Genomic DNA, 13,681 nt, shown 5'->3' on the forward strand with positions numbered 1-13,681 from the left:
AGGCATCCCCTGCATCTGTGGGGGGCCGTTGTAGAGATGAGGTAAGCTTAATGCCCAGAGTTGCAGAGTGTGTTCCCTTGTTAGAGTATAGGGAACCGAAGGGGTCTTGGCTCCTAACTACAGCAAGGCTGAACCAATATATAACGCAATAAACTCTACACTTGCCAGTGCTGGAAAACTTGTTGAATACACATTTTTCAACTATATAGTGTACATGACAAAGACGTGCACACCTGCTTTATGAATTGCAGTTTTATTATTTTATTTCTTTCAAAACCTAGTTTTTAGGTCTGCATCATTTTTTTGTTTTTATGCATGGGAATACAAAACATTTAATGTATGAATATATACAAACAACACAAAATATACAAGTGATTAGGTATGTACAAAAATGCAACAACTTCCATACAACTCATTCATGGCCTTCCATTCACACAAAACATACACACTGGTCCCAGTGACATGGAAAATCTTTAAATTCAACAAATGAAAATTCTGTTTTTCAGTCTACTTCAGATTGAATGTTAACTTTTTAAACAAAAAGAAAAATGAAGCAGTCATTTATCGTATTTGCCCTAGGGGTTTCCTTGGGGAGGACTCTAGAGCATGACCTGGGACCTGGTCGGTCGACGCGTTTCGAGCCCTGTAATTGTCAGGGTTCTCTTCAGGACCTCACATTAACTGAAAGGGAAAGGAACAACACTAATGAATTTATGTACTAAGGGTTCAACACCTTATCTGCAAACAGCCCAATATCAGCCTACCTTTACTTTGGGACATGACTCCAATTAAAGTGTTCCGTGATGCAGAAAAGGATAGAAAGGAGGGAGGGCTGGAACAAGTGGAAAAAATAACGGTGAGTGTAACCCATTTAGACAATCACGTTCATCTAATTGAGGTGACATGTTATAATGTTCCTACCTGTTCTAGGAAGGTTGTAAATATCGGGATTAGTCTGCAAAAAAGGGCAGAGGGGGACCGTTAGTGCTTAATGTCTAACCAATGAGGTCATGACTGGGTCGGTAATTGTCATGGGTGTATCGCTTACCCGTGGCGGAGTGAAACTCCGTGTTAAATGAGAAAATCGGCTACTGCTCCTGCCGGATTTTGAGCTCGCGATGGCGTGGTGCCTCTAGATCGTGGTCTGGAAGAGACAGCAAGGGGAGCGTGAGGGATCCGTTTAATGGAACCGCGTTAGCATATATTACACGAAGGACGCGGGGAACCAGAGATTCGCCCTTCTTACCATTTGATGCAATTCGCTTCGAAAAAATGCTGCGCTGATTCTTGCTCCTTCCTCATCGGTCCAGTAAGACTGAATGAGCCTTCTACCACTACTTCGCTGGGGGAGTGGCTAGTAAACTCGGAATTCTGGGAACTGTAGTCTTCTTGAAATTTCAAGAGTTTTTACGTATTGGGTCTGTAGATTTCAGACAGTTCGTTCAGGCCGTTCACTGCTACGCAGGAATTGTTCACGCAAGGAAGATTACTTCGAACATGCTAACCAACTTAAAGATAGACTCCTCCAACGAGGATATCCCAGCAAGCTATTAAAAAACTCACTTAAGAGAGCATGGTGGACGCCACGCGAATCCCTCCTGCAGAAAAAGCCCAAAAAGGAACAAAAACGGATAGTTTGCGTTTCCACGTTTTGCCCGGCTTCAAATCAATTGAAGAAATTGATTACATCAAATTGGCACCTAATAAAGGGTCTACATGAGGACCTAAAATCACCACCTTTGTTTGCACACAAGAAAGAGAAAAGTGTGGCGAATCATCTTGTGAGAGCTGCTCTACCCAATGAGAAAGGCCCGACACTGAGGAGTTTGTTCGGCTTTCCACCAATTACCGGACACCACAAATGTGGATCATGTACCTGCTGTGAAGAGACGATTGAAGAGTCAGTATTTTCTTTTAATAACATCTCTTGGAAACATGATACGTTTACAAACTGCAAGACCAAGAACGTGGTGTATGCTATAATATGCCCTTGCCCAAAGCTATATATAGGCAAAACCACGCAGGAAATCAGGCAACGTATCACCCAACATAAGTCCAGGATACGCAGGGAAGTAGAAAATGCACCATTGGTCAATCACTGGATCACCATGAAACATGATAAAAGTAAGTTAAAGTGGACTGTGATTTCAAAGATTGAAAATGATCCCAGAGGTGGCAACACTGAATTAAGATTAAATCAAAGAGAAGCGCTGCTCATAATGAAGTATGATGCAGCAGTGAACGGCCTGAACGAACTGTCTGAAATCTACAGACCCAATACGTAAAAACTCTTGAAATTTCAAGAAGACTACAGTTCCCAGAATTCCGAGTTTACTAGCCACTCCCCCAGCGAAGTAGTGGTAGAAGGCTCATTCAGTCTTACTGGACCGATGAGGAAGGAGCAAGAATCAGCGCAGCATTTTTTCGAAGCGAATTGCATCAAATGGTAAGAAGGGCGAATCTCTGGTTCCCCGCGTCCTTCGTGTAATTTATGCTAACGCGGTTCCATTAAACGGATCCCTCACGCTCCCCTTGCTGTCTCTTCCAGACCACGATCTAGAGGCACCACGCCATCGCGAGCTCAAAATCCGGCAGGAGCAGTAGCCGATTTTCTCATTTAACACGGAGTTTCACTCCGCCACGGGTAAGCGATACACCCATGACAATTACCGACCCAGTCATGACCTCATTGGTTAGACATTAAGCACTAACGGTCCCCCTCTGCCCTTTTTTGCAGACTAATCCCGATATTTACAACCTTCCTAGAACAGGTAGGAACATTATAACATGTCACCTCAATTAGATGAACGTGATTGTCTAAATGGGTTACACTCACCGTTATTTTTTCAACTTGTTCCAGCCCTCCCTCCTTTCTATCCTTTTCTGCATCACGGAACACTTTAATTGGAGTCATGTCCCAAAGTAAAGGTAGGCTGAGATTGGGCTGTTTGCAGATAAGGTGTTGAACCCTTAGTACATAAATTCATTAGTGTTGTTCCTTTCCCTTTCAGTTAATGTGAGGTCCTGAAGAGAACCCTGACAATTACAGGGCTCGAAACGCGTCGACCGACCAGGTCCCAGGTCATGCTCTAGAGTCCTCCCCAAGGAAACCCCTAGGGCAAATACGATAAATGACTGCTTCATTTTTCTTTTTGTTTAAAAAGTTAACATTCAATCTGAAGTAGACTGAAAAACAGAATTTTCATTTGTTGAATTTAAAGATTTTCCATGTCACTGGGACCAGTGTGTATGTTTTGTGTGAATGGAAGGCCATGAATGAGTTGTATGGAAGTTGTTGCATTTTTGTACATACCTAATCACTTGTATATTTTGTGTTGTTTGTATATATTCATACATTAAATGTTTTGTATTCCCATGCATAAAAACAAAAAAATGATGCAGACCTAAAAACTACGTTTTGAAAGAAATAAAATAATAAAACTGCAATTCATAAAGCAGGTGTGCACGTCTTTGTCATGTACACTATATAGTTGAAAAATGTGTATTCAACAAGTTTTCCAGCACTGGCAAGTGTAGAGTTTATTCCCTTGTTAGAGTAGGCACCGAGGCAAGAATTATCGAGCCCATTTGACCCTGGTCCACGACCCTGCCACATCGGGGATTGAACCCTGATCCCGGGCCGTTCTCTGGTTACGGGTCTGCCGCCTCTAACCAGTGAGCCACACCACTCCACTGATGGCTGGACTCTTTTCTGCGTTCAAGATGTCTCGGTAATCAGACAATACAGCAGGTTTCACCAAATCAGGAGAAACGCAGCGACAATGGGTGAAATGGATCCACCTCTTTCGATTCGTCACTCGCACTGCTGTTCTCGTGGATAGAAGAAACTGTTCAGGCCCACGCCAGATGAGCCAAGCTTAATGCCCAGAGTTGCCGAGTTTGATCCCTGGTTAGAGTAGGCACCGAGGCGAGAAATGCCGAGTCCGCTGACCCTGGTTCACGACCCTGCCGCGTCGGGAATTGAACCCTGGTCCCAGGCCGTTCTCTGCTTCCGGGTCTGCCGCCTCTAACCAGTGAGCCACACCACTCCACTCAACGTAACTCCTAACTTTTCTTGATCCCTCCATCCCAAAACATTCATACCTTTCCATGCAACATATAGTTTGATAACAGCAGAACTACTTTTGATGGTAATAAGAACTTCCTTAAAACCAATAAAGTTGATTTTAGATCCATCAAAGTTATAAGCAATTATATCTGGTTTACATAAAGCATTGATATCCACTAGATTTCTTAATGATTCTATACAATATTCCTGAGTAACGGGGAACAAGAGTCCTCCATAAGTTCTAAAACCTTCCCCAAAATATTTACAAGACTTTTAGGTGAGGATAAGCTATCAGCTTTAAGCATGAGCGTAAAATCCGTTCCGCTCGCAGATTTTGCGGATTTTCGTTAAATTCGCAATCCGCGAACTCTCGCGAATTTACCAAAAATCCGCAAATTCGCACGTAGCAGATTTTTTTGCTTGGTGATACAATATTGCGGCGTGCGGCGTTCACTTACCGTCATTCAGCGTTTGCCGAGTTGATATTTTGCGAGTGCTGCGCCATTTTGGATCTTGCTGCGGGATCCGCAGGAGTTTGGCGACCCATCGCAAGAGTTCGCAATTGCGAACATGTAGATGAGGCGGGCAGCAACAATCTCGCACTCGCGAAATTACAAAATTTGCAATTCTGCACAAGAAATCCACCAGCAACAGCATAAACCTTCTGAAAATGATGATTTTTATCAGAATAACTCCTCAGGTTGACATTTGCCTGCACTTTTTTGGATTTGAGGCCTTTTTGACTTTCTTTGGATCACTTTTGGATTAGAAATCAACTTTCACAAGTAAGTTTGTTTGGGGCATTACAGTTGCTGTTCTGCAGAAAAACGAGTTTTGCAAAACTGAAAGCACTCTGCAGGTGCAAAAGTTCACTTATCATTAGTAACCATTCCCTGTAGTGCTTCCTGAGGGGCCCGTCCAGAGTTTAGTTGCCTACGTTTGTTTGGGGCATTACAGTTGCTGTTCTGCAGAAAAAAGAGTTTTGCAAAACTGAAAGCACTCAGCAGGTGCAAAAGTTCAAACTCATCATTAGTAACCATTCCCTGTAGTGCTTCCTGAGGGGCCCCTCCAGAGTTCAGTTGCCTACATGCAACTATTCTATGACCCTGCTCTGACCCTCACAGCAGGCTCATAGAATAGCTACAAGTAGGCCACAAAGGTCCTGGGCAAAAAAAAATTCACTGCAACAGAAAGCAAATTACAGATAAGGAAGCAGGTGCCAGACAGGAACTTTAAATTCAGTGACACATTAATCAACCCCAAATTAATTCATGTCAGTTGAAGCAGGGCAGGCGTGCTTGCTTTTTTTCACCCCCATAATCTACAGTGATAAACCAACCAGAGGGTGGCAGTGATGTACCAGAGGGTGGCATGGGTGTACCAGTGGTGAAACCGAGGGTGCTGTGAACCTGTGATGATGAACCAGACATAGAAACAATGTAGTCGCGGCCGTTGCGAGTCGACAAGTAAGTTCGCAATTGCGAACTGGTACAAAACCCTCGCGAAGTGGCAGAAACCCTTGCGAACACACAAAAAAAATCCGCAAATTCGCGAGAATTCGCGGATTTTGCGGATTGCGAGTTCGCAAATACGCAAATTTGCGAACTCCAGATTCGCAAAATTCGCCCATGCTTAATCAGCTTGTGAAATATCAAATGAATCTTGTACGGATACAACAATACCAGATTCCCTAATGTCTGGGTCATTCCTCCCTTCATCAGTAACATGTGACACATTACCACTAGAACGTTTAAAAGTAGGAAATTATGATTTTGTAGTATCCTGGAAAGATTTGGCAGGAGTCTTGCACATTTTTTAAAAGTGCCCTGTGCGTCCACATTTGTTGCATTGTTTATTAATAGCTGGACATTGCGGGAAAGAAGCAATATAGTCAGGATTGCCACATCTGAAACAAAAAAAATTGCTTATTCTTACCATCATTCCTATTGGGATAGTAACTTTTTGTTTCATGAGATTTAACAGTACTGACTTCACTGCTAGAGGTAGAAGAACTAGAAGTAGATACTTTATCTAGTGATTTAATCCACTTATCCGACTGCTCAAGAGCTTTTGCAGTACTGATAGCTGTTTCTAAGCTTGGGTCATCCAAAATCCATAACTGTTCTTGAACTTTCTTACTCTTTACGTGCACAATGATCTGATCTCTGACCATTTCATCCGTCATAAGACCAAAGGTACAATGCAATGATAGTGCCCGTAGAGCAGTAAGAAAATCATCAAAACACTCATTATCATCCTGAACTCTTGTATAAAATTTGAATCTGTTGAGAGATACACTAGTAATGGGTTTAAATCTACCTTCAATTCTTGAAACAGCTTCATCATATACATTAGTATCACCACCAGACCTAACAGGCGGTAATGTTCTAAAAACTAACTGCCCTTCTGAACCAAGGCAATGTAAAAATATGTTCTTTTTCCTCTCTGCAGACATCGGTTCTCCATCCATTGCTTTGAGATAAGTAAAAAATTCTTCTTTCCATCTTGTCCATTGAATTGGTGGATCACCTTTGGAATGTAAAAATTTTGAGGGAGGATCAAATTGCATATTTAAGTGATATACAAAACCTTAAATATAACTCAAATACCGAAACTAATAATATAGCCTGCTTATGTAATAGTTCGCCAAAAACAAAAATTGAATTAACAACCTAAAAACATAAAATATTATCTCCAAATAGTACAAAATGTTGTTTCAAAATAAAGATGAATCCAAGTAAATGAACTTTCAATGTAGAAATAAGGTATATGCTCCAAAGTAATTTTCTACAATATCCTCTAGATGGCAGTCATGTAATGAAGACACAATGTATTCTTCTTCCCGTCTTCGATGTACCAGAATACCAAAATAAATAATATCCACCCGTAGTTATGATGTTATGTAAATCCTGTGAATAGTTCCAAGCTAACTATAAAATAGAACTGACCACAGTTAGTCTAAAAAAAAAAAACGATCTTTGATGAAAACGACAGATGTAAATTATATTCGTTGTTATGGATAGAGTTTAACTGCAAGCGCAAAATGTTTGTCTAATAAAACACGCAAGAAATGTATAAGCGTGTAACATTGTACCTTTTTTTAGTGCAAAAGTAAATGTGCTTCGTGTTTCCCTCTCCGGTAACTTCGCTTGACTATTTACCATGGAAACAAACATGGCGGCCAGACGTTGTGCGTGATGACGCTGTTGCGCAGCTACACATCGTGCGTGATGAGGCAGCAATACAAGATGATGTATCACGCAGTGAGCCCCACGGAATGACGTGTATACTGTGCCTCGAGCTTTCCACTCACCAAAACGCCGAAAATGCACAAAATTGTACAAATGCCGATAACTTTAACTCAAAATCACCAGATCAAAATGAGCGTAAAGTGTGGAGTAACCCGCTTCTCCTCACAGCTAAAAATGTAGTTTTAGAAGTATTCTTCTGTGGATTCTTGAAATTTCTGCTTCTGTGCTTCCGAATACGTGGCAGAAATATAATGGAGGTCCCTCGTCGCCAATATTAAAATGATGAATGCTCAGAATATATGATAAATCCATATATTTATTTTAAGATATGCAGAAGAAGCACAGCACGTCTGTTACGATGTAGATCTTCAGTAAAAACAGTTTTTTCATGGAATCTGGAACCCAACATGTAAGATGCAGGCACGCAACATACATTCCAGGCACCAGCAACCAGAGAACATGAATAGACATAGAAAACATAATCTAAATGAATAAAGAATGTAACACATGGCTTTTCTCTTTATATCTAAAAGAATTCCAGTATTCGGGCCTAATCCAACCAGAAAAGCAGAGGGATTAATGTCTAGGAAAGTTCTAGGCTTAGACAGGAAGGGGAATACTATCCTTATCTGTGTGATCAACACTGCCTGATGGAGATTCTGTAAGAGTCGTCAGAAGTGACACAGACACAGTCTCTAAGGGATTTAACATTAATATAAGTCCCATATTAACATTTGACACCATAGCCAAGAAAACATCTCTTCATCGTAGATCTGTCTCTGTCTCATTCTTCTATTTGCTTCTTAAGTATCCCCTAGCATAAATGATACTTAAATCTGCTTCCTTCAGCAGCAATAAGGTATACTTTTAGCTCACACATATATTCCTCAGATGTGCCAATATTTGTCAGATGTGTCAGTTGGGAAGTCCTGTAAGAAGATTTCATAAGCTTATTGATAAAGAAAGGTATCTGGATGCTGCTCAGCCGCATACCCGTGCAGAAGTCCCTCACTAAGGCCCAGATTTACAAAACATGTGCACAATCAGGCCAGCACCCACAAACGCTGCTTTGCATGAGAGGGAGAGAGAAGGACAGCGTCATATCCACAGAGATATGGCTCTTTCTTCTCCTCTTTTTACCAGTCGTGCACATTCAGGGTGTTGACCGCCAAACATTCACTTGTGTGCCATAGTGCAAGGGTGCGTGAGTGAGAATAGCGTAGGTTTCTTTTGAACTGGTAGGTTACCCTATACTATGGTTAGACTAACTCTAAAAAAGTGCCCCACGTTGAATGTGTGCTGCACAGTACAGCACACTTGAAAAGTGGGAAGTTTTAGGAGAAATGAGGGCATGTATTCTTTTTAACACCTGCTTTAAAGTGGTGTACTTTGTTGTGTGAAACTGTGTCTTCTGATGTTAGTAAATAGGGTTTTGCATCTAAAAGCATGGATGGTTGCATGGGAATGCCTATGTACCACCCATGTACTCCCCCTTGAAGGTAAGTAACGCAAAGCGGCGCTTAGCTCTGATTTTTGTTACTTTTAGGCAACTTTTCAGTGCAAAACAAGTTTTGTGCTGGAAAGTAAATAACAAAAAAAACAACTTTGCTCTGGTCGAATTCAATTTTATGACACAAACACCACTCACAATGTTTGTAAAACTGGGCCTGAGATGCTATTGTGCTAGCTTGAACTGTATAAAAATGCTACAATCACAGCTGGGATAAAAATGTATATCGTTTGCATCAGGGCCCGATTCACACTAACCCCCACACTTGTGGCAGGGGCCCACGGACATGGCTGGATCCCACACTCGTGGCAGAAACTTTGCACTGCCGTTACTTATTGTGGTGGTCCCACCAGGAGTGCGGGTCCTCCGCCACAAGTACGGGAACCTGCCACGACTGCGGGCCCCTGCCACAAATGCAAAGGAACTTTGTGAATCGGACCTACAAACACTATCCAATACACAAGGGAAGAAGTCAGATGTTGGATTCTGATTATACCATCCTAGATATGGAGGGGCACTAGATCGCCACAATATCGATACGTTCCCTGGCGATTTAGCATTCTCCAAGGCGTCTCTTCTACCCCAGAATTACTGAGGTCGAATTTATCAACCTAAGCCTTGTATAGCATTTTAGGACCCTAGTGAAATTTTCCAGATTCACACCCTTATAAATTACCATATCCTTATATAGGCATAGAAATCATAACCATATTAAGATATAGCTCATGCAGTCCTAATACTGCATGGCTACTTGCACTAGTTCCGAAAATCTACAACGATTTCTTGGAAAAACCCACCTTCAGCAGCCAGGAACTTCCCTCTGCTTGAGTATTGATTTATTCAAGAACTCATGGAGTTTTCAAAGAACTGAGACCTATGATGACTTTATTATGTCCATCCTTACGTCGAATTTGGCACCTTCAAGGTATAAATATGCCCACATTTGCCCTAGCAAACACATGATGGTTTGGAGCAGTTCGACTATCTACTTGCCCGACGCATCCTGCTACAGCAAGTGCCGAAGGAAGTCAACCCTCCAGCAGACGTACTGAGAGAGACGCTGTCTTTTCTCCTGCAGAATCCAGATCCAGTGTTTCCAAGCTACCCATGCCTGGTTGTTGGTAAATCGAGAGAGAGAGATACCAAATCTCCTTCATTCTAAACCAAGGTATCGAGCTGATTAGACCCTAAGAGAAATCTTGGATAGATTCTTGGCAAAAGAATACTAAACCTTAAGCTACACCACACTTACTTCTTCCCTCGTGCTAAACCTAGGTTAGGTACACCGGAGTAGGCTTATTTTAGAAACACCAGTTGAGTACTTTTAGTATTTATTATTTATGTATGTATTCTACGTATTTTATGGCTTAGAAACCATATAATGCTTTTACAGTATTATTTCATAATACTCTTCATACTGTATGCATTGTACTTTGCAACCAGTATTACGATTGTAGAAGTTAATTTCTTCTGTATGAGAAAGAAGACTGTTCAATAAATACTTTTTATTGAAAACGACCATCTTTCCATTTCTCTGCACCTCTGGTGAAACGAAGAATGCACGATTGACTGAGTGAAATAACTATCTATTGTTTCCACGACTCTAGAGATACATTTCTTATTCTTGGGAAACAAAGTTGTCATGTTTATGTGGTAGTCAGAAACGAATCCCTTCTTGTTTATTCGAGAAGGTTTCTAGTGACCTCTGAGCTACCTGGCACTCACAATTAAGTTTAATATTTTCGATAGAGACCCAGTCGACCTCAGTCCTACGTCTAAACTATAGGAGATATTATTCCAATGCGCAGAGCCTATTGGGAATATAGGAACTACACTACATGGTGCCCAACATTTGGTAAGGCACAACTTTAATGCTAGATACTAGAGTATCTCAGTCGTGCTTTTCACACAGACTCCTTTTTCCCGTAAAAACTCCAATAGACGTCTGGAGTAGGAGAAAGGATAATATCCGCCATAACTGGGTAGGACGAAAATCCTATGTATTAGTTTTTGGTTTGTTGAACGTTGAAGGATACAGTGTTCCAAAATATTGTGCACCTTATCTTTTGTTTCCTTGAAACTTGCTCTGCAAACCTTCATAAAACAAAATGACTGATAGTGACGAAGAATTGGCTAGAGCTTAAGCAGCAGGACTTGCACAAAACCTAGACAGTACAGGTTTTAATGAAAATGACCCAGATGCTATAGACATCCCGGCAAATGTAAGAACAATTATAACTTACAAACTTATAAATAATGGAGTTTCATCGAGAGGTGGTAAAGTAATATTTGTAATAGAGGCACATGGATATCGCAGACAGAGGTATTCAATTCATGGATTCTGTTTCCTGCAACAAATCCAGTAACACATGAGTTCCACTACTATAAAGTGGAGGAACCTCCAGCGGAATACATTCCTTTCGAGGATATTAAAATTCCATTAATATACCAAGAGCATCAGCTCTGGTTTAAAGGCGCCCCTACAACATCAAAATCACATTACCAGGCTCGGTCCACTAGGTAGACCAGGAGCAACATGGACGGTACTAGCCAGCTATACACCACATCCTGACATTGAAAGAATGACAGGTCCAGAACTGTTAGCTCAGCTGAAACAGTTAATTAAAATACATAGAGAGTTGGTTCAATATGTCATGCAGACTTTAACAGTCCAACGTGCTGTAAGAATTCCACAGAACATCCCTCACCAGGAGAACACAAACAAAATTACACCACAGACTATACAATTAGTCATTGGTAAATTGCCCGCAAAACGGGAACAAATTCCGTTCTGGTTAGCTCAAAAATTTACTCAAATAGAGGCAGTATTTCCCGATAGTACACCTCATGAGAAACACAGGAATTTAACAATCTGTTTACCAATGGAGATTGCACCACATGTGGAGGACTGCAACACTTGGGGTACAGTCTTAGCTTCAATCTACACAAAAAAACATGGTGTTCCGTCTATCGCGGTGATACCATACGTCCTAAGACAGATTCAAAATTAATACGGACCAGAACCTGCTTTGAATCTTGGTATGAAATTACTAAAAGATTTCAAACAGGTCTCAGCTGTACTATTAGCTAACATTAAAGGTGAAGCAGCATCTGTGGCAATCCGCCAAAAGCTAAAAGAAATAGATGTAACTGAGCAACCATATGAACTTGCAAGAATTATTGAAAAAATCCTATGAAGAACTAGGTAGAGATAGCTTGACTGGGAAACCAGTTAAACCCCAACTAACAGAAAATCCTGAAAAAACTTTTATTAGAAATAATCTCACTACTCCTAAAAAGAAGTGGGAGAACACTAAACAGACCCTTCCTAAAGAGAAGCGTTCTGAATCCATAGGTAGGTCTCCTCAAAAGGAGCCCTCTGAAAAGAGGTATAACCTCAGAAATAGCGAGAATTTGAGAAAACCTGATAGATATCAAGATACTGATACACGTTCCTCTCCTACCTTTCAGACTTTCTTGCAGAAATCAGAAAGAAGAGGACATTCAGAACAAAAGGAAGAACGCGTGAAGTCCAAAGACGATCAGCACGTTAAGAAAAATAAGAAAACCCAATTCACCAAAAATAAGGTAGCAAGTCTAGAAATCTGACATGGCGAGGATCTTGAGGACACAACTCAAGAACGGGGAGTGGGCCCAGACAATGCTGGTCAGCGCAGCAGAGGTTACCATAGCTCGCAAGATCTTGAAGGATCATCTGGAGACAGTGAACTTGAATCAATGCATTCAAGTTGAAACTGCCGACACTAGGGATAATGTACCCCATACGTTAATTGAAGTAACCCTCCAAATGGAGGGGGACATAACTAGGAAAATAAAAGCACTCTTTTGGGAGAAGCTATCTAAGGGTTATGACATTCTTCTAGCTGAAAAAGACTGGCCACCTGAATTTGTCAGGGAGTGCCCACATGGTGAAGAGATCATTATGCCAGCCTTCTCAAATCCTGTTCCAATTCATAAAAAATACACCTATGCCAGAAAATGGGCAGTACCCCAGGCTCCAGCATTATATAAAAATCATGTAAGAAGGGATGAGGATTCTCCTCACCATAAAATCCAGTTAAAAAATCAACCTACTGCACAGAGGCAGTATCTAGTTAAGCAAGAAGCTCAAAACAGGTCAGGGAGATCTTAGATCAACTTGATTACCAAGGGGTGATTGAAACATGCACCTCGTCTATGAATAATCCTTTGCTTCCTGTCTCCAAACCAGAAAATACATATCTTCTAGTTTTGGACTGCAGACACTTAAACTCCTGTTGCAAAACTTTTGCAGTACAAAATGCACACTGTGCAGGACTAATGAATAACATCGTTCGCAAGAAATATAAAACTACGTTAGATATTTCAAACGGTTTCTTCTGTCAAAACATAGCACCAGAAAGCAGGTATTTGACCAATTTCTCAATAATGGGGACACTGCGACAATTTTGACATCTCCCTCAGGGATTCAAGAATAGTCCAGGGTTATTTTCAGCCAGAGTAACAGAGTTACTACAAACGTATGATGAAGAGGCATTGCCGTATGTCGATGACATCTATCTTACAGACGATGATTTGGACGTGCACTTGAAAAGAGTGAACACCATAATACTTGGGTTTGCTTCTGAAGGGTATAAATTCAATTTTAAGAAATCACGAATTGCCCACCTCAACGTCCTATTCTTAGGATACGAACCTTCAAGTGAAGGGAAAAGCCTGGCAGCATACTTTCTAGAGAAATGTGCTCTTCTCCAACCTCCAGAAACGCTGAAAAACTTACAGTCAATTCTAGGGTCCCTGAATTTTGGAAGAACTTACATTCTAAATTACGCAGAAAGGGTTAAACCTCTC

The 13,681-nt window shown here is 41.1% G+C and overlaps 1 protein-coding gene across 34 annotated transcripts in view; it reads right to left on the bottom strand.

The window, feature by feature from the left end:
- LOC147710068 (butyrophilin subfamily 1 member A1-like) overlaps positions 1–13,681 on the bottom strand; it is a 538,135-nt gene that overhangs the window by 175,039 nt on the left and 349,415 nt on the right. For 9 of the 34 annotated variants that reach the window (XM_086920739.1, XM_086920734.1, XM_086920738.1 and 6 more), the window contains one exon: positions 5,332–6,598. The exons of 20 other annotated variants lie outside the window; for them this stretch is intronic. In XM_086920739.1, the coding sequence (XP_086776865.1) occupies positions 5,961–6,598 (638 nt within the window). In that variant the 3' untranslated portion in view covers positions 5,332–5,960. Of the gene's footprint in view, positions 1–5,330; positions 6,599–13,681 lie in introns of those variants that run through there. 5 more of the 34 variants (XM_086920736.1, XM_086920732.1, XM_086920733.1 and 2 more) reach the window with 2 other exon arrangements.

Source organism: Lissotriton vulgaris, chromosome 5 (genome assembly GCF_964263255.1).
Source record: "Lissotriton vulgaris chromosome 5, aLisVul1.2, whole genome shotgun sequence".
In the NCBI taxonomy this organism is placed as follows: Eukaryota; Metazoa; Chordata; class Amphibia; order Caudata; family Salamandridae; genus Lissotriton; species Lissotriton vulgaris.